Source organism: Paroedura picta, chromosome 5 (genome assembly GCF_049243985.1).
Source record: "Paroedura picta isolate Pp20150507F chromosome 5, Ppicta_v3.0, whole genome shotgun sequence".
In the NCBI taxonomy this organism is placed as follows: Eukaryota; Metazoa; Chordata; class Lepidosauria; order Squamata; family Gekkonidae; genus Paroedura; species Paroedura picta.
In genome coordinates, this window is record NC_135373.1 from 41,818,647 (window position 1) to 41,844,192 (window position 25,546).

The window sequence follows — 25,546 nt, forward strand, 5'->3', positions numbered from 1 at the left end:
GGGTGTAATCTGTAGCAGGACAGGGAAACTGGTGGAAGTTGCTTCTCCCCTTCTATCAGTGGATATGTCATTCTGGGATCCAACCCTAGGACTGGACAGCTCTGCTATCTCAAAACATTACAAAGCCCAACAAATCACATTTTCATATTGCACATTCAAGGTAATAGAAAAACATGCACGGTCTCCGGTGTTTATTTCATTCCTACTAACACTGGGTTGATTACTTGCCTCACATCTTCTCAAAGGTCAGAGGCAAATGTAAACAAAGATTTTAGCAGAAGAGACACCAAACCAAGGTCTTTGAAAATGTTGCAAAAGTTCCAAAGCAAGTCCTGGGTGAATGATCTCATCTCCCGCGCCCAGGGGATTGCTGTCCAAGCCTTAATTATATACTGGGTCAGAATGCAACTTAGACAGTGAGGAAACACGTTTTTAGACATTCAAACTTTTGGGCGCTAACCATGCAAAGGACAGAAAATTTATTGCATATTACTAGCTGCAAAGCAGATTTCTTGGAAGCCTTATTTTCTAAATGACCTTTTAGCAGACAATGTATCTGCATTCTGCAAACTTTCAGGAACAACGCCTTTTGCAACACCTGAACAACTCTGATTGTGGTGTCCAAGTACGCAAATCCACATCATACTTTCAGGCTTATGAAGAGTCAGATTTACAAGTGAAATTAAATTAAATGGATGGGTATGCTCAGAGAAATGCAATTAAGGAACACGCTCTCCTTTTCATCACCACATAATAAACAGAAATTAAAATTAAAACAGAGTGTCAATGCCTTGAAAGAGAGGAGGAATTTTTTTTAATCCCCACTGATTCTGTGTAAATTACATAATCTTTGCCATGTTGGGCGTAGACAGCAGAGATGGCAAAGAAAAGGGTCAATAAGAAATTACCCATGATGAAATCTAGGCAGCGCTTACCCACGTCATAACGCTAGCTTCTAGGGTTGTGCACTTCGGCAGCCAAAGTGGCCGTTCATGCCTGAAGCGGCCAGCGCCGCAGTGCAGGGGGAAGGGGCTGCTCCAGCGCCACCACCACCCCGCACCACGGCGCTGTCTGCTTCGGGCATGAACGGCCACTGAAGCGCACAATCCTACCTAGAATCATAGAATCATAGAGTTGGAAGGGGCCATACAGGCCATCTAGTCCAACCCCCTGCTCAATGCAGGATCATCCCTAAGCATCCTAAAGCATCCAAGAAAAGTGTGCATCCAACCTTTGCTTGAAGACTGCCAGTGAGGGGAAGTTCACCACCTCCTTAGGCAGCCTATTCCACTGCTGAACTACTCTGACCTACAGACTCTTCATTAATGAATTAGGCCATTGGGAACAGAAAGGCTCCCCTGACCAGTACAGACCAGGCAGTCTGATTTCATCTGATTTTGGAAGCTAAGCAGGATTGGCTTGGGCTACTATTTGGACAGGAGACTGACAAGGAGGTCCAGGGTTGCTATGCAGAGGCAGGCAATGGCAAACCACTTCTGTTCAAACTTTTGCAGGGGAAATTTGGTTTAGGAAACTACCGGGCCTGGTACACTGGGTAATGTACCAAGATTCAAGGGGTTGCAGGGAAACATACAGGTATGCTTGTAAGTTTGCTTTTCAGTTTCAGCAAGGAAAACCCCTTGCTATCTCTTAATAAGCTTTTCATCCACAATTTTGCTTACTGGGAACTTGATAGAGTCCTGACAAAGAAGGTACTTTAATAAATAAAACACAAGAACACTTTCTTTTGAACTCTGCTGAGCATGGGGAGGAGGAACCCATGTGCAGAGACTTCTTCTATGTGTTCACATTGTATGACAACTTAGAATCATAGAGTTGGAAGGGGCCACACAGGCCATCTAGTCCAACCCCCTGCTCAACGCAGGATCAGCCCAAAGCATCCTAAAGCATCCAAGAAAAGTGTGCATCCAACCTTTGCTTGAAGATTGCCAGTGAGGGGGAGTTCACCACCTCCTTAGGCAGCCTATTCCACTGCTGAACTACTCTGAACTTGGCAGTCACGGTAGCCGGGAATGGGGTCAGCTCACTTCTGCTTGCTCTCCCTCCCCACATGGAGAGTCAACACGCAGATGGGTTGTCTGCACTGAGCATTAGTGGCTATGTTCTTGAGACCAATTTCAATGAACAGAGTAATATATACAAGGCTCCTATCCTCTATTTTCATTAGGGTTGCCAACGTCCTGGTGGGGACTGGAGATCTTTGGGAATTAACAACTGGTCTTCCAACAACAGAGATCAGTTCCCATAAAAATTTGTTGTTGTTGTTGTTGTTGTTGTTGTTGTTGTTACTATTTCAATTTATTACCTACCACTCCCAAGAGGCTCGTGGCAGGTTACAATAGTCTGGATAAAAAATCCCAATAAAACTCCCCTTAAAACCCCATACCTAAAACACAGAAATCCATAATCGTAAACCAAGAAAAGATAAGATATGGTGGAAAGAAAAAAAAACAATTCTATAACAATCAGTCCCATCCCCCCATTAGCAATCTCGCAGAGGGAGGAGGGAAGGGGGGCAGATGGAACCCATGGCCACCATACACATGGTTCTATTCTGAAAGGGGGGCCATCCAGATCTTCCTTGGCGTGCCAGCCTCAACCATAGACCTGGTGGAAGAGCTCTGTTTTGCAGGCCCTGCGGAATGCCGAAAGCTCCCGCTGGGCCCGCAGCTTCTCCGGGATCTCATTCCACCAGGTAGGGGCCAGGACCGAATGGCTCCTATGGGCTCTATGAAATTATCCCCTGTGGAGATACCTCCCTTCCTGAGGCTCCATCCCCAAACCAACAGGAATTTCCCAGCCAGGACATGGCATCCCTACTCATCAGAACCCTGTGATGGAAGTAAGGCTGAGGGAAAGTGAATGACTCAGTGAGCTGCAAGGAGGGGTGCCATTTTAAACTCAATTTTACCATGGACATCTTTATTTAAGGGATGTATGCAGGCTAGCATTGCAACAAGGTCTTTGTTTTCTCTTTTCTTGCTTGCTTTTTAAAAAGGGTGCGCCGGGCTATTTCCCTTTTCCTGTCTGTTTCTCGCAGCAACAAAAACATCAATTTGAACAAAATTTTGACAAGCGGGTCCATCTAGTCAGCCTGACAGAATGGTTAATTATGTTTCTAGCCAGAAGAATATGCACTGTGCAATCAATAATGTCAAAAGAGAATATTACTGCCTACAGGCCATTCCTGCAAATGGTTCACTTTCCTCCCAATCTTGCTCTTTCTCCGTTTCTTTATGAAACTATTTTATTTATGGATGGGTTATTTTTGTTGTTGTTAAATCATTTTGATCAACAATTTGAAGCCATTTGGGGTAAATGACAGTTTAAGGTATCTTTTTTTTTTCTTTACAACATAGGACTCATAGGTCAGGGTAGTTTCAGCCCTCCTTGTTTGCCCCCCACTCCCGCTTTGCAATCGTTGCATTTATTTCCCACTCTTCAAAACACCTTTGCTTTTTGATTTCTCTGAAGGATGTGCATTTGTATATGTGGGTGTACAAATGCATGCTAAAATACATGAACTGGCAGTGGGGTATTTGAAAGATTGGCTTTGAAAGTCGGGGGGAGTCACCCATGATAAAATAAAATGAAGGCAACCGATGAAGTACTTTGTAACAAAACACTCACGATTTATGGGAGTGTCATATAAATTGTCTTGATGCGAACAAGAAAAGGCATATATTAACCCAGCCATTGCTCCATACATTTATATACCACTGTCCAAAGAACCTAAGTAATATGGGCTTGCTTTAGGATATTGGCGGCCTGGGTGTGAGACAGAGAAGGGAGGCTTAACTGAAGAAGAAGAATTGTTTTTTTATACCCTACTTTTCATTGCCTGAAAGAGTCTCAACGCGGCTTACAATTACTTTCCCTTCCTCTTCCCACAACAAGTACCCTATGAGGTAGGTGGGGCTGAGAGAACCCTGTCATTACTGCTCAGACTGTGACGAGCCCAAAGTCACCCAGTTGGCTGCATGTGGGGGAGGAATGGGGAATCAGACTCAGCTCGCCAGGTTAGAAGCTGCCACTCTTAACCACTACATCACGGCTGGCTTAATACAAGGGGGACCAAGGCAGTTATCGCAGAACATTTCTACATTGCTGGATGCTCCAGGCAGCAAGTAAGTTCAGGAAGTGCAGAGAGCTGCACCTTTAATCATGCCGATTTTTCAAATATCAAGGGTTATATCCACTCCAGGATATCTTGGGAGAAAGGTAGGGTCACTCCGGATCAATCATGCTTGTTGCAGATGAAAAATTTAAATTGCTCAAAATCAAAATGGAAATCGCATTCAGTGTAGACGACAGGGACTGAATCGACCTGGGATTGGAATAAAAGCTCTGCAGGTGCTTTTCCACTCTGCCCTCCAAGGTTTCCCCCAATATCTGGGAAGGATTTCTTTCTCTTTCAGATAGACCATTGCCAACAAGTGACCTTTATAAGGTACTGACCACTGGGAGGGTTAGGGCAGTGGTCCCCAACCTTTCTGAGGCTGGGGACCGATAGGGCATCGGACCGCGCCCGCTCATCGGGCCGCGCCCGCGTGCCATGCCCGCGCATCGGGCCGCGCCCGCTGGCCGCACCCACACGGGCCACGCCCGCGCATTGGGCTGCGTGGCCCGGCCCTGATTCCCTCTCCCCGCCCTCCCGCAGTAAGAAGCTTCCCGGGCCGCGGCCCGCAGGTTGGGGACCATTGGGTTAGGGCACAGGCAGAGAGGTGAGCTTTCCTTCCAAATGCTGAGTACTTGCCTCTGTGGCTTCTGCTGCCCAGCACCTGTTCAACCAGAGGACAGTTTTCTGCCATGTGCCTCTGGAGGAATTGCCACTTGCCAACTGTCAGCCTTCCCCCTGGCACTCCTTTTTAAATAGCATGGCTAAGGTAGTGGAGATCTATACAGAGAATCACTTACCAGTATCAAAAATTATGAAGTATTTATTAAAGAGAAAATGTTCACAAGCATACTTTTAGCACAGCAGCAGACTGAGCAAGGGATTCAAAATAAAAGAGTAAGTTTTATCACCTCTCTATTCCCTGCCCACTGACATCAAGCTAGGTCAATGAAGCTTTTCCTGGAGATCTTCAGGAGTTCCTTCCTGAAATCTCTAATATTCAACACCTCCAAATCTCTGTCCTCTGCTTGAAGAGGCGGGGGGGGGGGAGAATGAACCCATCTATTGCCTCTAGATAGACTATTAGTATTTCTTAAGAGGTAGCTGAGGTGAGCTTGGGAAACCACTGACTTCCTCCTCTCTGCCTGTTCTCTGCCGAGAGAAATAAAACTTTTTAAAACATAAAGGTCTTTCAACCTCCAAAGAAAAAATAAATTTCTTCACAACTTAAAAAAAAAAAACGTTATCTGTACTGCTCTGGAGAGCTGCAAGGGTGTAATTTTCACCACCAGTAACAGTCACGGGAAGGAAATGGGCCAAAAAGGGGGGAACAGGGCATTTGTGGCCATTTCCACTAGCAAAGACAGCGCAGAAGGGAGGCTGGGGGCCTCTTCTCCCCATTACAGCACTCAGGAGCCAACCAGTGCCCCAGTTCTTACATGTGACAGTGAGTTCGGTTGGACGCTCATATCCGGACATGTGTCACAGACAATATCTAGTTGGGCTCTATGGTGTACCTCAAGCACAAGCCTGGGGAAAGTGCAGGTATTTAAAAACTTATCAGAAGGCTGCAAAGCAAAGTACAGGGGAAGGCAAGGGGATGTGGCAAGGCTGGGCTTTGGTTTCTTGGGAGCTGTCAGCAATGGTCAGCTCCAAACAGAAGGATTTCACACCAAGCTAGAAGAACATGAAAATGGACAGGAGGTGGATGTCAGGGCACCCCTAATTTACAGTTTAGCAGCTGTTCGCTAGCAATAGCTTGCCTGAAAGGAGATGTGCCAGAACTACTGACTTTTTTGATTGGTAAATCCTTTCCTGGTGCAGGTCAAATAACAGGAAGTATCTACATGAAAACAGAAACATTTAAGACGTACAAAAGTCTCCTCAGATGCTGGGGGTCCAGCCAGGTGTAAGCAGCAAGGGAAATGTCCTTGGAATATTTTCCTCTAGCATGTACAATAGGATGCAGAGGCTGCAGCAAGAAACAAATAGCACTTTAATATAATTTTTAATGAAATAACATGCATCTGGAGAAAAAGAAAGCACAACACACTGTTGACATGATTTTATTTAATTCTCTTTTGAAACTATATCAGAAGAAATATGCTGTGCTATGTTTTATGCATGCAGAAAAGACAGTGGGGATACAATTACTTTCGCTTAGCACAAGAATCCTGCAATTAATATTTTCAGTGCTTCAGCCCGTATAAGGACTGTTGTGCATGCTGAAATCTCCCCAGTTCTCAATATCCCATCTTCACTATGAATAACACAGCTCCTTCCACCCCTGGTCACCGATCCCTTGCATTCTTTCAAGGACTTAAAAATTATCTTCCCTCTTTAGTCACCCCCTGTGCGTGCCACAGCCAATTAGCTCTTACAGAAACTTCTGAGGTCGCCTCTCCACTGTACGAAGATGGGGACTGCAAACAGAAGGTGTTTGCATAGCGAGGTTCATGTCAGCGAAGCTACACCAAAAGCTACACCAAGACAGGTGTTATTAAAAATGAAAATACTACCAGCCACACCATCCTCCCTGCAATATGGTGAGTCCCTGTGATTCACAGGCAGTAGAGTGATTAGAAATCAAAATTGAGAGATATGTGTTTAGTCACTTTCTAGACTTGATTTCGGAGGGTGGACACACAAAAACATACACAGCCCATTAGCCAGAGACACAGGATTAAGACAACAGAATTCCATGGAGCGGTGATGAATTGCAGCTGATGGAAAAATAAATATGGGTCAACAGTGCAAATCTACACAGCAAATGCTGGCTATTCCAGGCTTGCTCCCAAGGTATGTGATTCAGGTGGGAGAAGCTCCTTTCTGCACGTGGAGGAAGCAGAAGCAGAAGAGTTGGTTCTTATATGCCGCTTTTCTCTACCCGAAGGAGGCTCAAAGTGGCTTACAGTCGCCTTCCCTTTCCTCTCCCTACAACAGACACCCTGTGAGGTGGGTGAGGCTGAGAGAGCCCTGATATCACTGCTCGGTCAGAACAGCTTTATCAGTGCTGTGGCGAGCCCAAGGTCACCCAGCTGGCTGCATTTGGGGGAGCGCAGAATCAAACCCAGATTTGTGAGAGCCAAAGAACCACATATACTCTCCATGAAGGTAATTGAGGACCATAGTAAGGTTGATCTGCATTACCTCATGGAGAAAGCAGAAGATATGAGGATGTCTAATTAAGGGATGCCAGCTACGTATGGTAGGATTGTGGCAATAGCTGCTATCTAGCAATAAAAGATGGACATCTGAAGGAGGCACAACTAATGATCCAAGCCAGGATCAAGGGGGTTGACATTCTTATACTGGCATCCCTTTAAGAAGGTTTGATTTGATAATGAGTCTACCCCACTAGCATCTGTCATAATGACAGAGCAGTGGTGGAGAAACATACATTAGAACTGCATCACTAGACTTAGGTGAATTGGTTCAGATAAGGCAAAAAGTACCCAAATCAATGTTGGGTGCTTTTTGGAACTATCTGAGCCCATCCCCTCCATTTAAACAGTCCAATTCAGCAGTGGCTACAATTCGGCCAAGAGTGGGCTCATTTAAATCCCCTGCCAAACAGCTGACAATGACATGCGCACCATTCCCTTTAAATTCCGCCCCCCTCAGCTTTGCCTGCAAAGGTTTGCGGAACATTTAAAGTGAGAGAGGAGTGAGAGAGGAGTGCCAAGCAGCTGATAGTGACAGGTGCACCTTAAGGAAGAATTTAAAGGGAGCAGGAAGCACACCTGTCATTATCAGCTGTTTGCTAGGCACTCCCCCCCCCCCCCCCTCTTAGGCAGCAGAGATGCTCTCCACTTCCTGGGAAGGAGGGAAAGCATGTGTACACACCCCAAAAAAAAAAAAAACACCCAATTTTTTAGGATATGGTCGAATCAAAAAAAGTTAGGGGGTATTTTTGCGATTCATATTTGAGCTGAATCGTTTTGGAGCTGAATCCAAAACAGTGCAAAGATGTGCATGTGTGTGCACATATCTATACATCACAACAAGGGGGCAGGCAAACTAGGCCCTAGAGATGTTACTTTTCATTAGCTGCGCTGCATTCCTTCCAACTTGCCTCCACCCTTTTCACACGGGCTAACAGGATGAGGGTCAAAAAGCATTTCCTTCAACCACTGTTTTCTGTGCAGAAAGTGGGGATAGAGAAGCTGCCCTCCCCATATGCTGCATTTCCGGTTCTGAAGACGCTTCACCCAGCAGCACTCCCCTCCCCTGAGGACACAGCAGGAGTAATGAATTAAAGTCAATGGGTGGAGGAGATTTGTCAATTTTCCATTTGATATCTCTTGCAATTGCACTCCATGATTTCACTGTATCTTCAATGATCTACTCAGATTGTATCTCCTCTCATCGGCAGTCATTAATTTTGATAAAACGGAAATATAACCGCTAAGGAGGCGCCTTGCTCCAGGGGGAAACTTTGAAGGTCATGCCTGAGAAGTATTTGTTATTAAACTGGAGTTGAGAGTCTCTCTCTCCCCCCGCCCCCACCCCAAACATACTGATGTGCTGATCTATCATGAACAGTTTTTGGGTTGCTGGGACTTCCCCCTACCAGAACTGCAAACTCTTCATTACAATAGATTCCAGTGGGCAGCCGTGCTGGTCTGAAGCAGCACAACAGAACAAAATCAGAGTCCAGTGGCACCTTTAAGACCAACAACGATTAATTCAAGGTGTGAGCTTTCGAATGCTGGCGAATGCTGGCAAGGGCTCCTGGGAATTGTAGTCCATGGACATCTGGAGGGCCACAGTTTGACTACCCCTGGCTCACACCTTGAATAAATCGCTGTTGGTCTTAAAGGTGCCACTGGACTCAGATTTTGTTTTGTTGTTCTCCATTACAAGTTCTCCTCTTCCCTCCATTATGTGCCACTGCAACATGAGCATGCATGCATGGCGTGCACTGTCACCTTTTTGTACACACTCTCATTCTCTCCTGAAGCAGGCATGAGACCACCCTCTACAACACGGATGGCCAAACTGTGGCTCTCCAAATGTCTATGGCATACAATTACCATGAGCCCCTGTCAGCATGGTGCTGGCAGGAGCTCATGGTAATGGTAGTCCATTAACCTCCTGAGAGCCAGTTTGGCCACCCCTGCTCTACAATATCAGTGTGTGGTCCCAAGAGATGGCAAATAGGGACATTGATTCCTTCTAGCCATTAGAGTCCCCTTGCAGCATTATAAAAGAAACAAGTTCCCATCTTATCCGGCTCTTTTATCTACTGAGCTTTAAGCATTCCAGGGAGAGGGGAACATCTGCAATTGGGAAAAATGGCCCAGGAGAAAGAGTTTTCTGCCCTGTTCCACACTCACATTGACTTTTGCAGCTCAGTCACAAATTTGGGCCTAGGTTCAAATGAACTTGCGGCAGGAGGGATGCCACTATCCAGTCTTCCTTTCCTCTCTTCCCAATCTTACCTCCTGGGAGACAGCAGTAGTGGAGAGGTCTCCTCTCCATTACTTTATCTCCCCTGTTCTTTTCGCAAATGTCAATCCTAACCTCAACGACCCACTGGAAATGCAATTCTACAGGGATCCTTGCTCCAAACAGGTTCATTTTTCTGATGAGGAGAAGGGGGGGGGGGGAGAGGGAAAGAGAAAGAAGAGAAGAAACTTCACTATCCATACCTGAGCTCCCAGGCCCTGTACAGTTGTGCATTCTTATTTCCTTAAATAGCTTTGACCACCACCACTTATCCCAGGGCACACCAGAGTAATATGTCCGTATCCTAAGAAGCATACAAAGGCCTACCTTCCTACATTGTTTAGCGCAGGGGTAGTCAACCTGTGTTCCTCCAGATGTCCATGGACCACAATTCCCATGAGCCCCTGCCAGCATTTGCTGGCAGGGGCTCATGGGAATTGTAGTCCATGGACATCTAGAGGACCACAGGTTGACTACCCCTGGTTTAGCGGGTTCAATTCAAGGTACTGCTCCTCACCATCAAAGAGAGTAGCCAGGTTTCCAAAGCAGGAAGTCTCTTGTCTGGCAGCACTAATGGCCCACCGATAGGGGTAGGGGAGTTGCTTCAAAGTCCCTTCCAGTGCAAACCTGGAAGTGACATCATCTTGTTACGCCAACATGATGTCACTTCCAGATTCTCACTAGAAGTGATGCTGCAACATTGATGCAGTGCTTATTTGCATGTTCCTGCCCCCCACCCCACCCCGACCTCCTGGTCGACATTGCTGGGCCGGCAACTGTACCCCCAACTGTGCCCACGCTCTCGATAGAGAACCCATACTTGGCAGATCACTCGTCTGAGCAAAGCCTTCAGAAAGTGCTGTCCTGCAACTGGGTAACATCAACAGATTTGTTGGGGTACCCACCTTGCAGAAAGGCCTGCCTGGAGAAATCAGCAAGACCATCAAGCTTTTATCATTCCGCATGAAGCAAAATTCTTTAGGAGAGCTGTTCGGTAAGCAGCTATGTTATCGCCTGTGATATTTCTTTTAACCATGTAAACCACATGAGCCAGTGACACTGCACATCCTGTGAATACTGTCTTCCTTTGCGTTGTTCTGAATTGTGCCATCTGCCTTGAGCCCCAGTGAGAAAGACAGACTATATATATGTGTGTGTATGTGTGTAAAACAAATATAATGTATGCAAACTAAATTTCTATGGCTTTTGCCCTTGCAACATCCCCACAGCCAATCATTACCAAGGCTGTAGGGTACCACTGGGAACACATAAAAATATGAAGCTGCCTCCTATGGAGTCCCTCAGGGTCGGTGCTTTCTACTCTAATTGGCAGCTCCTCTCCAGGGTCTTGGGTTGATGTCTTTCACACTACTTGCTCAAAAGGATGCTGGGGATCGAACCAGCGACCTTCTTCATGCCAAGCTTATGAGTCATGGTTAAGCCACAGCACCTCTAGTTTCTTAAGAACCTCAGCTCTCACTGTTTTCCGACAAATCTTACGATTGCTAAGGCCTGCTGAACAAAAACCTCAGAGGACCTGTGCATGACTAGATCTGATTTCTAGGACTTGGGAAATTAGGGAGTTGGGAGCAACTCTGCTTGCCCCTCGCCATTATTAGAGAGACTAGAATAAACGATAGAAAACTAAATACGCAACGGAACTCAAAATAAGTGACATTATGCAGATAAGTTCCATTTGTATAATTCATATGGGTTTCCAAACTCACCTTTGCTTGGTGAGGAGTCTGGACTGCCTGAGTGAAGAATTTAAATATTCCAGTCCTGGAGTCATCCAGGCTGGAAATTACAAGCGTCCATTTCCAGCCCTCTTTTTAAAAAAATAAAAAATAAAATAATAACCATTGTCTTCTCATTTTTCATCCTGAATTATTATTTTCCCCCATTCAACAAGCTCTTTCACACTTTCTCATTAGCCATGCTAATTGAAGGTCAAAACCAACTTACCAGGTAAATACATTTTTTTTTTAGCTATCATTTTTTAGGACTGAATCCAGAGGGAGCAATGACATTTTAAAGGGGGGGAAAAATCTGGTCTGAATGGCATCTCATTTTAAGCAGCAGGATATCTTTATGGTTGTTTTTTTTTTTTTAATCCTCAGTCATAACAATTTGTGAAAACTCCTTGCGGCAAATACTCGGGGTCAGTGATAGCAAGATGCTTCCTAGCGAAACGGAGGCGGCTGCTGCTAAAAATACTTTTACCATCGGTCATTGGTGCAGAGTTTAGAGCACCCCGTTACGCTTCCAGTCCAGAGGCAGGGGAGAGGGGGCAGGAGCTGCTACTGACAGATGGAGGGGAGGGGGATAGAGCTGTGGGCGGCTAAACGCCTCCCTTCCAAGACGCATCACTGGAACATGATCAGCCAGAAACCTGAACAGTTCAGGAAGAGCAGATATCTGCACACCTAAGAGGAATGACTAGAGCTTCCATCTGTCTGGTGTTTTACAGGCCCTGCCAAGAAATTTTTTTCCACACGATAATCAGTATTAGAGAACGGAAATTCTGTCTACAACCTGCCCATAGAGCATTTGTTTTTTCTAAAAATCTTGTGTTAGCATCCGGGCTGAGGTGGAGAGTGAGAAGGGTTTCGTCCGCTATAGCTTTTATTGTTGGAGTCTATTGTGTACACTGACATGTCCGGTTTGGTTTTTAATGGGGTTTTAATGGGTTTTTAATTTCGGACAAATCTGTAACCCACCACGAGACAGACATGAGAGTGGGCGGGCAATAATAATAATAATAAAGGTGGAATTCCACTCAGAACATGAGTTCCCGAAATACAATATTTATTTGGAGAATTTATATATGGCTGCTCCAGAATCCCGCAAGCCACTAAAAACAAACTAGGGAATAAAATCAGCATAAAACAACATTTTGTGACAAATATGATGTCTGATATATTTTTTTTAAAGCTCAGCCTTAGATGAATGTTTCGGCTTGTTACCTAAAGTAGGGGTAGTCAACCTGTGGTCCTCCAGATGTTCATGGACTACAATTCCCAGGAGCCCCTGCCAGCATTTGCTTGGTGAGGAGTCTGCTGGCAGGGGCTCCTGGGAATTGTAGTCCATGAACATCTGGAGGACCACAGGTTGACTACCCCTGACCTAAAGGACACTGGGCTAGAGGTCAGGTGAGCCTCAAGGGGCAATGCATTCCAAAGGTGAGGAGCCACCACTTTAAAAGCCCTGCCTCTGTTCAGTCTCCCCTTATTTTTGCAGGAGAGGTAACAGAAAGCAGGGCTTGGGAAGTGGATCTTAACAGTCAGGCCGCACACAATGTAAGTGTGTCGTAAGAGAAGGCACAGATAGACAGAAGAGGATTAAACTGCTCTTGTAAAAGGTTGCAGGTCAGGCTTGCTTGCTGATATGCATACCTCAAAGACTATCGTGTTGGCTATACAGTTCCTTCAACTTCTTCCCACTCTTCCTTTGCCTTGACTGACAGCACCCTCAACTCAAATGCAGCTGCATTTTGCAGCTTAAGTACTTCACATACCTGCCTTAATAAGTTAAAAGTATGTGTGTGTATAGATATTCTTCCTCTCCTCCAGATCCTTTCCAATCAATGAACTGAGTTGATTGGCTTCCCAGTGATATACGACCAATGCAACACAACCAAAACCTATCTGACTGCAGCTGGATGTATTCTTATCTCCCAGATTGATTTCCCCCAGACTGGCCTTGATTGTCCTGCCTGTCTCCTGCCTGATGCAGTAGAGCAAGAGTCATGTATAAATATTCAGAACCTTCCTACAGTGATATGACAGGACCTCTGACAATCTGACCTTTCTCAGGTGAATATATCTGCAAGCAAAACAGTGCTCAGTTTATTACATTCCAGCGGCAGGCAAGTTAATGCAACATGACAAAAAATAAACTTCCTATGTCTCCCCAGCACAGCAAGGTCTTGTCTTTCAGAAAGGCTGATGCAGAGATTCATAGTTTTCTTGAATACAGCTATTTTGGTTATTCTGCAGAGGCTGCAAGGGAGGGAGTTAAGTGACAAGGTGATCCAGGGCACAGGAAGGTTTGGCTTTAATTGAGGAGGCAAGGGAAACACGAGCTTAGCTAGGAAACCCAGAAATGTTATTTATTATTTATTTACTTAACTTTTATACCGCTGCTCCCACCAATGCTGGTTCGTGGCAGTTTACAACAAATCATAACGTAATTCCAATTCTACATGGACCAGGTCCACTCATGAGGTTCCACCCAGAAGGTTCATTGCTAAATGAGCCTTTTCCACTGTTATTTACTTATTTCTCATATTTATAAACTGCCCTTCCGAGGCTCAGTGCAGTTTACATGGAACTGGAGAAAAACAGTACAGATAACATGATAAATGGAACAATAGCAATACAATCATAACAGAACAATAAAATAATAGAACAAACATGGTGAGAACATCCATTTAACTGTAGTATACTGATGACTCCGTTGGATGGACATATCGGTGCTGGTTTTCATGGGAGGGGGCTCAGGGGCAATGGGAAATTATTGAATTCTGGCCAATCTCAACCCCAATTTCTAGAGGAGGAGTTCCCTTTTGCATAAGGTGGCCAGATATCCTGCCTTTGGTAGGACAGTCCTGCATTTGAGGGCCCCGCGTCCCACCACGTTTTCCAGATGCCCCGCGGCGTTCACCAATTTTTAATTTTTTTTTTTTTTTGCCACACACCGCGCAGCAGCCTAACAGGCAGGCCGGGCTCAGGAGGCCCCCGCGCAGGTGCTGGGCTCCGGAGCAGGGTTTGCATGGTGCTGCCATTCCCGCCAGGGCCCGCCACCCTGCGACCGCCTGCTCGCGGCTTCCTGCCTCCATGGATTCATCCACAGGGCTCTTCCCGGGCTGTCGCCGCTGCCCTTCTTGAGGCCAGTCGGGGAGGGGGGAGGGAGGGGGCCCCGCTGCTGCTGCCACCGCCCTTCTTGAGCCCAGTCGTGGGAGAGTGGAGAGGGGGGGCCGGCAGAGGCGCATCCCGCCTTAGGTTCCCTTAATTCTGGTCACTTTATTTTTGCAGGCCCTGCAGAACTGTTTATCTTTTGTATGCTGACCTTGTTGTTAAAATATTTTATCTTTGGTCTAAGATCACAAATACATTTGATTTGAGCCTTTCCCTCAAAACTGAATAGCAAGGAACAATTTGCTTGGCAGGCAGTTCATCCCAGGTTCAATTCCCAGAATTTCCAGTCAAAAGGTTCAGCTTGGAAGTGGTATGAAAGACATCTGCCCAAGACTTGCTAACTGGACTAGACAATATTTATTTGCTTTATTTATTGATAACATGATTTCTTTACTGCCCTTCCCAGCATAGTCAGATCAAAGCGGTTTCCAACATACTCTACCATAAAAAAATACAAAATTGGTTCATACCGTACAATTCTGAAACTTCAAACCTCAAACACTAAAACTTAATAATTAAAACCTGTAAAAAAACAATCAGACCAGCTGTTAGTCAAATAGTGTTCTTTCAGTGCTGTCACAGTAGTTACTTTTGGTTCCAGGAGGGTGTATTTGTATAGAGGGGAGCACAGATGGTATTCTTGCTGTTAATGTTATTGTGGTTATTAATTGGTCCCAACCACATGCCTAGCAGAAGAGCTCTGTCTTCCAACCCCTGCTGAAATAAGTCAGCTCTGACAGGGCCCTCAACTTTTCCAGGAGTTCATTCTACTAGGTAGGGGCCAGGACTGAAAAGGCCCTGGCCCTGCCAGACATGCCTCTCTTGGGCCAAGGATCACCAGCCTGTCAGAGTTGGCAGAGAGCAATGCCCCTCAGGAGGTATAGTCAGCCAAGCGGTTCTGCAGATACGCTGGGCCTTGACCGCATATTGCTGCTAAACCTTATAAAGACAACCCCCCTTTTAAATGTACAGGTGCTGGTCAAACCTGACCGAAGAACATTCTAGTCCAATTCTCTCCATAACCTCATTCCAAGGCCACTCAAACAGGTAATTTGGGATGATCTTTAAATTGGCTCCCTTGCTTTCAGAATTGCCACCTCATCAGCCAAGCCCTGCAATCTCATGATGAAAGTCTTCTGTTTTTTTTTTTAAAGCTAATATTAAAAATTATTTCTTTCATCAGCTAAAGTCTGAGCCAAAAGAAGCTGAGACCCACAGTGGCAGAGAGATTTCAAGACGCTTGTTCTCCCAGTGCCAACAGCGCTCATTCCCAGATCTGAGAAGGACATTTCTCTATTAACAAATGATGTATGTTTCTGGCACCGGGCTCAGCGGCCGCCATTAAGCAGCCAGCGAGCGCCAACAGACGCTCACTGAATAATGTATAAGAGACTCCAGCATTTCCCCTAATCTTACAGTAACACTGTTAAGCAAATGTTCTCTCCTCGATGTTAGGTTCCATAATCAGAACACGGACAACAAGGGTGAAGCCATATCAAAACAGTCTCTTCTGCTTCCCCCATCCTGATTTATGCAGCGCCGTATTTATTTGCCCATCGTTCACATTCACAGCCCTTCCAAAGAACTACGAGCAGCCAACATATGGCTCCCAAGCGGGGCCTCCCAAGCCTGGCTTCTCACAGAGCTCCAACCTGCTTCTCTTCTCTTTGGTAGACCAGAGGCACATGATTTTGATCATCCCCTGGCCCACCCTGAAGAACAGGAGGAAGAGAGGGCAACGGCAGCTGGTCCGGAACAAGAAGGAAGGAAGTCCTGCAAGTCACGATAAGGAATCCCGGCTTGTCGAGCTGTGCCTCCCTGTTCACCTTAGGCGAGTGAAAATCTTGCCAGGTCAGCCAGGCAGCTTCGCAAACTTAATGAAAGATACATCTTTTCGGCCTTTCAGACCAGAGGTGAGCAGAAGGTCACTTGGGAGTAACCAGTCTCTCTTCAAGGCATCAAAATGCCCCTTCTCCATTACGTCTGCTATCACTTTTGAATCCCTTCTCTTTAAAGCAGTGGAACTCAACCCCCAGTCCGGTGACCGGTACCGGTCTGTAGATCAGTCGGTACTGGGCCGTGGCTCCTCCTCATCTTCCTCCCCAGCTGCTGCCTCGGGGGCTGCCCTGCCACTCTGCCGCCGGCTCACCTTTGGTGCTGTCCAGCGGCCGCCATGGCTGCGGGTCCCCCTCAGCGTGGCACTGCGCAGCTGCTGCTGGCAGCGCCCCCCAACAGGCGGTGGGTAGTCAGGGGCGCCGGCGGGAAAGCGAGCAGGGGCTCAGGCAGCGGCGATGTCCCTCAGCAAAAGACTACCCCCTCCCCGGGCCTCAGTAAACTTGTCAAGCGTTGACTGGTCCCTGGTGATAAAAAGGTTGGGGACCACTGCTTTAAAGTGACCACAACCATTTCACTTCTCATTCTCTTTAGTGCAAAAGAGAAGGAGACACTAATTTGCACTTTTGCTCTGGAAGCAAAACTGACCACACCAGCAGCCTTTCCCACCCACCTATCCACCTCCTGCACCAGCCTTTCTCAACTTCTTTATCATTGAGAAAAACCTGAAATATTCTTCTAGCTTCGAGAAACGCCAGAAGTGTTGCAGTCGTGCAGAACATTGTTGGGAAGCATAGCTGTGTACATGCCCACACGGGGCCTCTCCTCTTCCGCTTCTTCCCTCCCAGCCCATCATTGACCATTTTTGGGAGACATGGGTGAGTCAACATGACCATATTTGGGCATATCACCCAATTAATGTTTAACAAATTTTAAAAATATATTAAAAATCAATTAATTCCCACCCATTCCAGCAACCCTTTCAGAGCTGTCAAGTAACCTCCCATGAGAAAGCCTGCTGTACACAGAGAAATAGCATGGTATTGACTCCTTCCTCTGGCATCAAAGCTGCTTGTCTTTTCTAAGGAAAATACAGACGTAATGGAGGATTTCATATCAATTAAAGGTTACTGCTAAAGTCCTAAATGGTAACATTTGATTTCAAAAGAGGGAACTTTACAAAAATGAGGGGACTAGTAGAAAGGAAGCTAGAGTGCAAACACAAGAGAGTAAAATCCCTAGGGGACACTTGGAAGTTATTAAAAACCATGATAATTGAAGCCCAAAATAAAATGCATTCCACAGGTTAGGAAAGGCACTGCGAAGTCTAAAAGAAGGTCTGTATGGTTAATAATGCAAGTCAACAACGCTATAAAAAGGAAAGAGGTTGCTTGTTACACAAGGACAACGAGAGACTTATCTTTCTATCTATATCTGGGCTCCCCAAAATGTGCCAGAGGGTATTGTGGCACCCGCTAACATCTTTCCTGGTGCCCACTTCACGGTTTAGAAAGTGGGTGAGGCTTTTACTCAGCCAGGCTTCTGATTGACTTCTGGAGAGCCAATGGGCTAAAAGATACTTTCTGTAGCAGCTGCCACCATAGTGTTGGATTTATTCTTTCTCACTCCCCTTTTCCAGTGTAATTTTTAAAAATCCCCCTCTCTTCCCCCTGCACTTGGGCTTCTTCTGTGTGGTTTGCTCCGCCTCCTGCAGCAGCCATTTTATAGCTGTGCCCTCCACCCTGTGCCAAAATTCCAAAGGTCCTTACAGGCTCAAAATATCGGGAGGAGAAAATAGAAACCACCTTCCTCCCAACAACAGACCAAAATAATTCAATTCTATATTTCTTCTACAAAACACAAAAACCCGTGGAAACATTTAAAGAAAAATTTCCAACCCACCTGGTGTCACCGTCAACAAAAAGTGAGTGGGAAGTCCCTAGTCCATGTGCGATTTCACGGTTTAGAAAGTGGGTGAGGCTTTTACTCAGCCAGGCTTCTGATTGACTTCTGGAGAGCCAATGGGCTAAAAGATACTTTCTGTAGCAGCTGCCACCATAGTGTTGGATTTATTCTTTCTCACTCCCCTTTTCCAGTGTAATTTAAAAAAATCCCCCCTCTCTTCCCCCTGCACTTGGGCTTCTTCTGTGTGGTTTGCTCCGCCTCCTGCAGCAGCCATTTTATAGCTGTGCCCTCCACCCTGTGCCAAAATTCCAAAGGTCCTTACAGGCTCAAAATATCGGGAGGAGAAAATAGAAACCACCCTCCTCCCAACAACAGACCAAAATAATTCAATTCTATATTTCTTCTAAAAAACACAAAAACCCATGGAAACATTTAAAGAAAAATTTCCAACCCACCTGGTGTCACTGTCAACAAAAAGTGAGTGGGAAGTCCCTAGTTCATGTGTGATTAACAGCACAACCGACAAAAAGAAAAAAAAATCTCTTTCGGCTGTAGGAGCTTTTCAGTTTAGTGCTTTTCAGGTGCGTGCTCAAATCTCAACAGGGTGATGCAGAAAGACCATGAGGAACAAGGGACCATTCTTCCACTAGATTCGTAAGAGACTATAGCCCAAGAATCTTTACTCTATTCACTCTTACTCCAAGCTATACAGATCAAAGTAGACATGGCTGGACTCCACTGCAATTTACTTTCAAGTGAGCATTCACCGGAAAGACCTAAAACGCACATCAAATATTACACGGGATGAAAGGCCAAACAGCGTCCCCACCCCCACGCCAAGCAACACATTGTGTTTTGGACCAATACATTCCTTGCACTCCTCTCACAGAGTTCTTGCAAGTAACTCTCTTGGGGAGGGCATTCAAGCCAATGGGTAAAGAACGTGGCCTAGGGAAAGGGGAAATGTGTTAAGTTTGAAAGCTACATCGGGGGGGGGGGGGGAAACAGCAGCTAAATTCAAGAAAAAACAGGCAAAAGAGACAAGGGGGCGGAAGATGCATTTCTGTTGCGTGCAACAAAAACACAACTTATTATGGTTATTTTTAACATGAAACCAGGATCAGAAACATACAGTTTTGAAGACAAGGAAGGCGAGGAGAGATTTAAAAATGCTGAGAAGAAAGAGAAGGATATAATTCAAACCTTTTTGCCCCTGACCGTGAACCCGACCCCTTTGTTTTCCTTCAGTTTTTCGTTCTCTTTAAGAAATGCCATTGAACTGCCCCCCCCCCCCCGGCTGACAGACATCCTTGCCTAAAGATGCTTGCCCCGAAGAACATCCCATTGAAACTAATGCAGCAAGGAGTAGCAACAGTCACATTTTTAAAATACTGGGGAATTGTTTAACTCACAGAACATGCCGGGGTTGCCTTGGCAACTGGAAAGAGTTCTCCCTCCTTCCCCTCCCCCCAAGCAGCAGCAGACCCAGGGAATCGGGATTGAGAAAACAGGTGCAGAAAAAGCAAAACCGAAGGTCAAAGTTATTAACGGCCCTCAAAATGGCAACTTTGGGGACGGTGGGGGGGGAGGAGCAGTACCGCACAAAAATTCGATGCATCTTTTGCCTATCACTCAAAGTCACCCCAGCTGTTTGACCCTCCCTGATGTTTCCAGATATGGATTGAGCTTGCAGACATGCATCTGGAGTCCAATGGGGGGGGGGAGAGAACCTGGGGGTCACATTCTGATCAAAAAACAGCTTGCAGTTCAAGGAAGAAGGACCCTTGCTTCCCTTGATCCTCGGGTGTAAATCATAGACTTCCTAGGATCCTTTTCATTTTTTTAAGAGTTTCATTATACATATGAGCATACCACATCATCATTACATGATGATGATAGTGGTGGTGGTGGTGGTGGTGGTGGGTGGGTGGACAGACGGACGGACAGACAAAATGGAAAGAGGTAGCACAACCACACTGTCCGTCCGTTCCCCCCCCCCTCCAGGCACAACCCCCCCAGGTTGATTGCATGGTGACAACACGTGGAAGAATTATCTACACATATACTCCCTGCCTGTGATCAGCGGTGTTTCAAAAACTACATCATGCACCACAGGGAGATTTTGCGTACATGGACGCTTTTGCTGAGAATAGCCAATGTGCTCACAAGCTCATGAACACTGCATGGAGGGTGGGGGTACAGCGAGAATGTTTGGGTCCAATCTCCCTCACTACAGGTTCGATCCATGTGGGGGAGTAGGGTATTGTCTGTACAAGGTTAGCGATTCCCAGTATAGCATTTTTGGGCTCCGCGGTGCTTGATCTCCTGATGCCCACTTGCTTCTTAAGCACAGAAGAAATTGTGGCCGTCTTCCATCTCACTGGAGCAGGAGGCGTTCCAGTAGACCCCGGACACATCATCTTTGGGTCTCCATCATTTTGGAATTTCCTTCAGGGCATCTGAAAGGGTAGCAGTGTCTACTGCCCTGCCTCAAAATTCCAAAAGTGTCCTCAGGCACAGCAAGGTTGGGGACCCCTGATTGTCCTGCAGACAAGCCCTACTGTGTGTGTGCTTCTCAGAACATTCCCCCTAGCCTCCCTCCTTCAGTGTTTTCTGGCCAGGAGACTGGTGGCGTAAGCTTTGATAAATGATGTACAGTCATCCATCTCAAAGACTAGTACTTAGATGATAAATGGAGTACATTTGGAGAGAAGAGAAAAAAAAAGAGGGGGGATACAAAATTGATAGCTTAGGAAAAGAAATGAAAATTCTGTTTGGGGGACCTACAGCTGAAAAAAAGAATTTAATGAGGGAAAGGCTGCTGTGAAAAATACTAAATGAACCAAGATTGAAAGGCTGATTAGGCCCAGGGCAAGAAGAAATTATATTTCTGCTGAAGGGGAAATAGAGGGAGAATTGTATTTATTTTTTATTTATTTTACATTTACCATATATACCGCCCTCCCCTGGGGCTCAGGGCGGTTTACATAAAAAACGCTAAATCTTCTTACCAGGGACTAAATCACATTGAACTTAGCAAGACTTCTGACTTTTAAAATAGCTGCAAAAGGTGCCCCCCGCAGGGCATTACGCTCCATGGGGACTAACTTGTTGGCGGTTCCCAGCCCCCGGGAGGCACGTCTGGCCTAGACCAGGGCCAGGGCCTTTTCAGCCCTGGCCCCTACCTGGTGGAATGAGCTCCCGGAAGAGCTGCAGGCCCTGCGGGATTTACCAGCTTTCCGCAGGGCCTGCAAAACAGAGCTCTTCCACCAGGCTTATGGCTGAGGCCGGCGCCACCTGGTGAGATCGGGTCCCCCCTCTTCTGCAGTCCTTTCAGGCTATCCCTGGTCTCCTCCTTGGGTAATGTCGCTGTGTTGGGTTGGTTGATGTGTTTATGTATTAGGATGGTTTTTTCGGGGGGGGGGGTTATACGCTGTTACCCGCCATGAGCCTTAGGGGAGTGGCGGGCTATAAATCCAAATAACAACAACAACAACAACAACAACAGAAAAATACTTTTTTAAGCCCAAGGAAATCAGAATTTGCAACTATAATATGAATTTTTGTTATCCCTGATTTGGAGATTCGCACTAAACTATAGTTACCAGGTTCAAATGTCTCAAGAAACATTCATGAATGCAAGAAGGAACACCTGAAATACATTATCAATCCATCAAAGGCTTGTATGAACTGAGCCATACCCTTCTTTATGGCTGATCTAAGATGTGAGCATCCTAGCTCGTTCTTAGCAGCTGTTTAGCATCTTTTCTCTGCATCAGCTTACACGCTTACAGGCAAAGCCACTTCTCCGTGTCTCCATTTTAACTTCTCAGCCCCGTGATTTTTATAATTTTTTTCTGTCAGTTTTTAATTATTGCCCATGTGCCTGGAATTTATGAGAAGAGATGCACATGAACAGACAGAGCTCAGGTAGGAAGTCTTCCACAGCACCTACCACTACCTGATTCTTTTAAACTGGAATGGAATCTGAGACCTTCTGTATTGCAAGACGGATACTCAGCCACACCCCTTCCCTCATTCAAGCTTTCTTAATGGCTATACCCAAACTGGGTTTTTTTTAACTGGCTAAAAGAACATGTGAATCATCTCAGGATAATTCACTGGCTGGAACTAACCCTCTTCTTCCCATTGACCCGCAACATGAACCAATGGGCTATTCACTCCCATGAACTGCATAAGAATCCCCACATCCACCCTCTCTTTTTACACAATGTCAGAAAAATGTCTCCTTGTGGAACAGTTGTTGTCAAGTTCATAATTAGGTGCTTTTTTGGAGGGAGGGGGCAGAGTTGACAAGGAAACTAAAGCCCAGAGCACAGTACTGTAGCTGCAGAGAGAGCCAGCACAGTGTTAAGAGCTGTAGCATCTAATCTTGAGAGCCAGGTTTGATTCCCTATTCCTCCTCCACATGCATCTACCTTGGGCCAGTCACAGTTCTCTGAGAACTCTCTCAGCCCCATCTGCCTCCCAGACTGTCTGTTGTGCGGAGAGGAAGGGTAGCGCCTTTGAGACTCCTTTGGGTAGTGAAAAGTGGGGTAAAAAAACAAACTTGTTGCCGGCTTCTTCTGGAGAGCTGATTAAACAGAACAATGAAAGGACAACTGGAGTGGAATCCCTTGCAAAGCAAGTATGCGTGATATGGGGATGCTGAAAAGTCAAAGTACCGTCTTTCTCATCTCACCTTTACCTACAATCCCTCCTCTTCCATGAAGAGGTAGAGACATTTGTGGCCCTCGAGAGAACACAAAGTTGCTGTGCTTGTCAAAGAGTCTACCCCAGGACCTCTTGAGATAAGTGACAAGAACATTTCTGCTTTCTCACCTGCCACGCAATCCCCTGCCTCTGTAGTAATGCAGTTAACAAATGCTGTTCAGACATACAGGACATTATTTATTTACCCATCACAATGCTGCTCGTCTCTCCCGTCACCAGAGCGGATAGTTTTCCCTGTCTTTTCTGCTTCTTTAACCCAGATTCTTCCAGCTGAGCTCACCACGAGAGACAAAGGTTGTGGGGCTTGCTCAGAAGTCACATTGGAGAGCAAATCCCTTCCTTTACACATGAGAATTTCCAGAGTACTTCAAGGCCAGAGGAGACCATTTAGAGGGGTGAACATCTGAGCTCTGTGTGTGTGTGTGGGGGGGGGGGGGGAATGGCATAGAAGAAATCTGCCCACTTAATTCCTGCCTTGCAAATCTGATGGGAGATCATTGCCCTCGGTTCTCTCCGGCAATTCTGGCCCCAAAGCACTGCGAAGTATTAATCCCCTTGAGTATCATGGGAGTGCAGATCAGGTCAGAGGCTCCTGACTCAAGGCATGTCTCGTATATTGCCTGGCTGTCTTTCAAGGAAAGACAGAAACCCTGAGTCTTAGCACCTGATAGCGTATATTGAGTATGCTGCTGCACGGATGAACAGAGGAAGCTTTATCCAAAGTTAGAACCCTAGTTGCCCCGAGGGACGGACCAGAACCCATGGGATAAAATTAATGCAAAAGAAATTCCATCTAAACATCCGGAAGAAGTTCCTGACAGTTAGAGCGGTTTCTCGGTGGAACAGGCTTCCTCGGGAGGTGGTGGATTCTCCATCTTTGGAAATTATTAAACATAGGCTAGATAGCCATCTGATGGAGAGGCTGATTCTGTGAAGGCTCAAGGGGTGGCAGGTTATAGTAGATGAGCGATTGGGATGTGAGTGTCCTGCATAGTGCAGGGGGTTGGACTAGATGACCCATGAGGTCCCTTCCAACTCTATGATTCTATGATTCTAGTTCCAACTAGCACCCTGCCAAAATCTCAAGTAAGCACTCCTTCCCACTTCTGGGACCAAAATGAGGGTATCAGGCATGAAACCCCAAACTCTCTGCATGCCAAAGAAGACCTTCACTCTGCTTTACTAATCCTAAACTGACATATATCATTCATGTTTTATAATTATTTTATTTATTTATTGCATGTGTATATTGTTTTTACAGCATCTTAAAAATAATTTTGCTATTATTGATTATTCATCGATTTATTAATTATTCATTGCACACATTATATTTTTACTGTGCTGTTTCCCAATTCGGTAACCTGCCTTGAGTCTCTGCGAGAAAGGTAGGCTACAAATGAAGGAAATAATGCACAGGCAAAAACATTTAAAACAAGCACACTGGGTAAATTTGATCATTGTGTTACTGGAGCAGCTTTACATACAATCTGATAACCCCTGTTCTGCTTTACAAAGCAACTGGGGAGGGACAAGGAACCAAGTGTAGCAGTAGAAACTCTATTCAGACTATTTGGTCATGCTTAAATTAAACATTTATGACAAAAAGCCCACTTTAGATAGTTAAAACAAAAGCTAACAAATTTCATGCAAACAATTTCAACTTTTCCCTTTGCCCTCTGGGTTTCATAAGTCACAGAATGTAATGGCAAATCTTCAAAGGGTTGAAAAAGAGTGGTTTTAACAATCTCTAGGATTTCCAGCAAGTAGTGATCTACCATCCCCCCCCAAAAGGGGAAGGTCTTGCCTTCTATCCAAACCCTTCTCCTCTGCTGCCTACTTCTAAAATCAACTTCTCCAGATGTTTCAAAGAGGCAACTCAGAACCGATAACACTGCGCCCGTCAAACACTCTTAAGCAATACTTCTGAAGCCTTATCAAGCATGTGACATCCAGAATGCTGAGATAACTTCACCAAAATAAATAGCCCCGCTCTTATTGCAACACAAAACCTTCATAAATGTTTTAATCCAACCAACAGACAGCTCAGAATGATTGCAAACACTTCCCCATCCAGGGAAAGGATGCTAAAAAAATAGAACAGCAAAAAAGTCACAGAGAGACTCGATTTCATACCTCGTCCTTAGATTTCCCTGCAACGGCAATCCATCGTAGACAGATAAAACGTCGAAATCTTCCTCTAAAGCGAAGGACTGGAATACAAGCTGCACCCTGTTCTGCTCCTCGGCGGTGATTGTCCATGTACAATTGGCATAATTTGGATAACCGTACGGGAAGCCAGGACTCTGCACTGTCCCGTTTGGCCCTTGTAAAATGTAACTGCAGTTCTGGGCTGGAGAGAAAAGGAAAAAATATATAAATTATCTTTATCACTGCAGGTTCACAGCCGGACAACTACAATCCTATCCGAATTACTTGTAAGTAGGTGGCTTAGTGCAGCTGTCCCCAACCCCAGTTCGGAGACCGGGACCAGTCTGTGAATCAGTCAGTGCCGGGCAGCGGCTCCTCCTCGTCCTCCTCCCCAGCTGCTGCCTTGGGGGCTGCCCTG

The 25,546-nt window shown here is 45.8% G+C and overlaps 1 protein-coding gene across 2 annotated transcripts in view; it reads right to left on the reverse strand.

The window, feature by feature from the left end:
• The window catches only part of CSMD2 (CUB and Sushi multiple domains 2), a 644,506-nt gene that overhangs the window by 554,467 nt on the left and 64,493 nt on the right, over positions 1 to 25,546 (reverse strand). For both annotated transcript variants that reach the window (XM_077337490.1, XM_077337489.1), the window contains one exon: positions 25,114 to 25,330. In XM_077337490.1, coding sequence (XP_077193605.1) covers positions 25,114 to 25,330 — 217 coding nt within the window. The remainder of the gene's footprint in view (positions 1 to 25,113; positions 25,331 to 25,546) is intronic.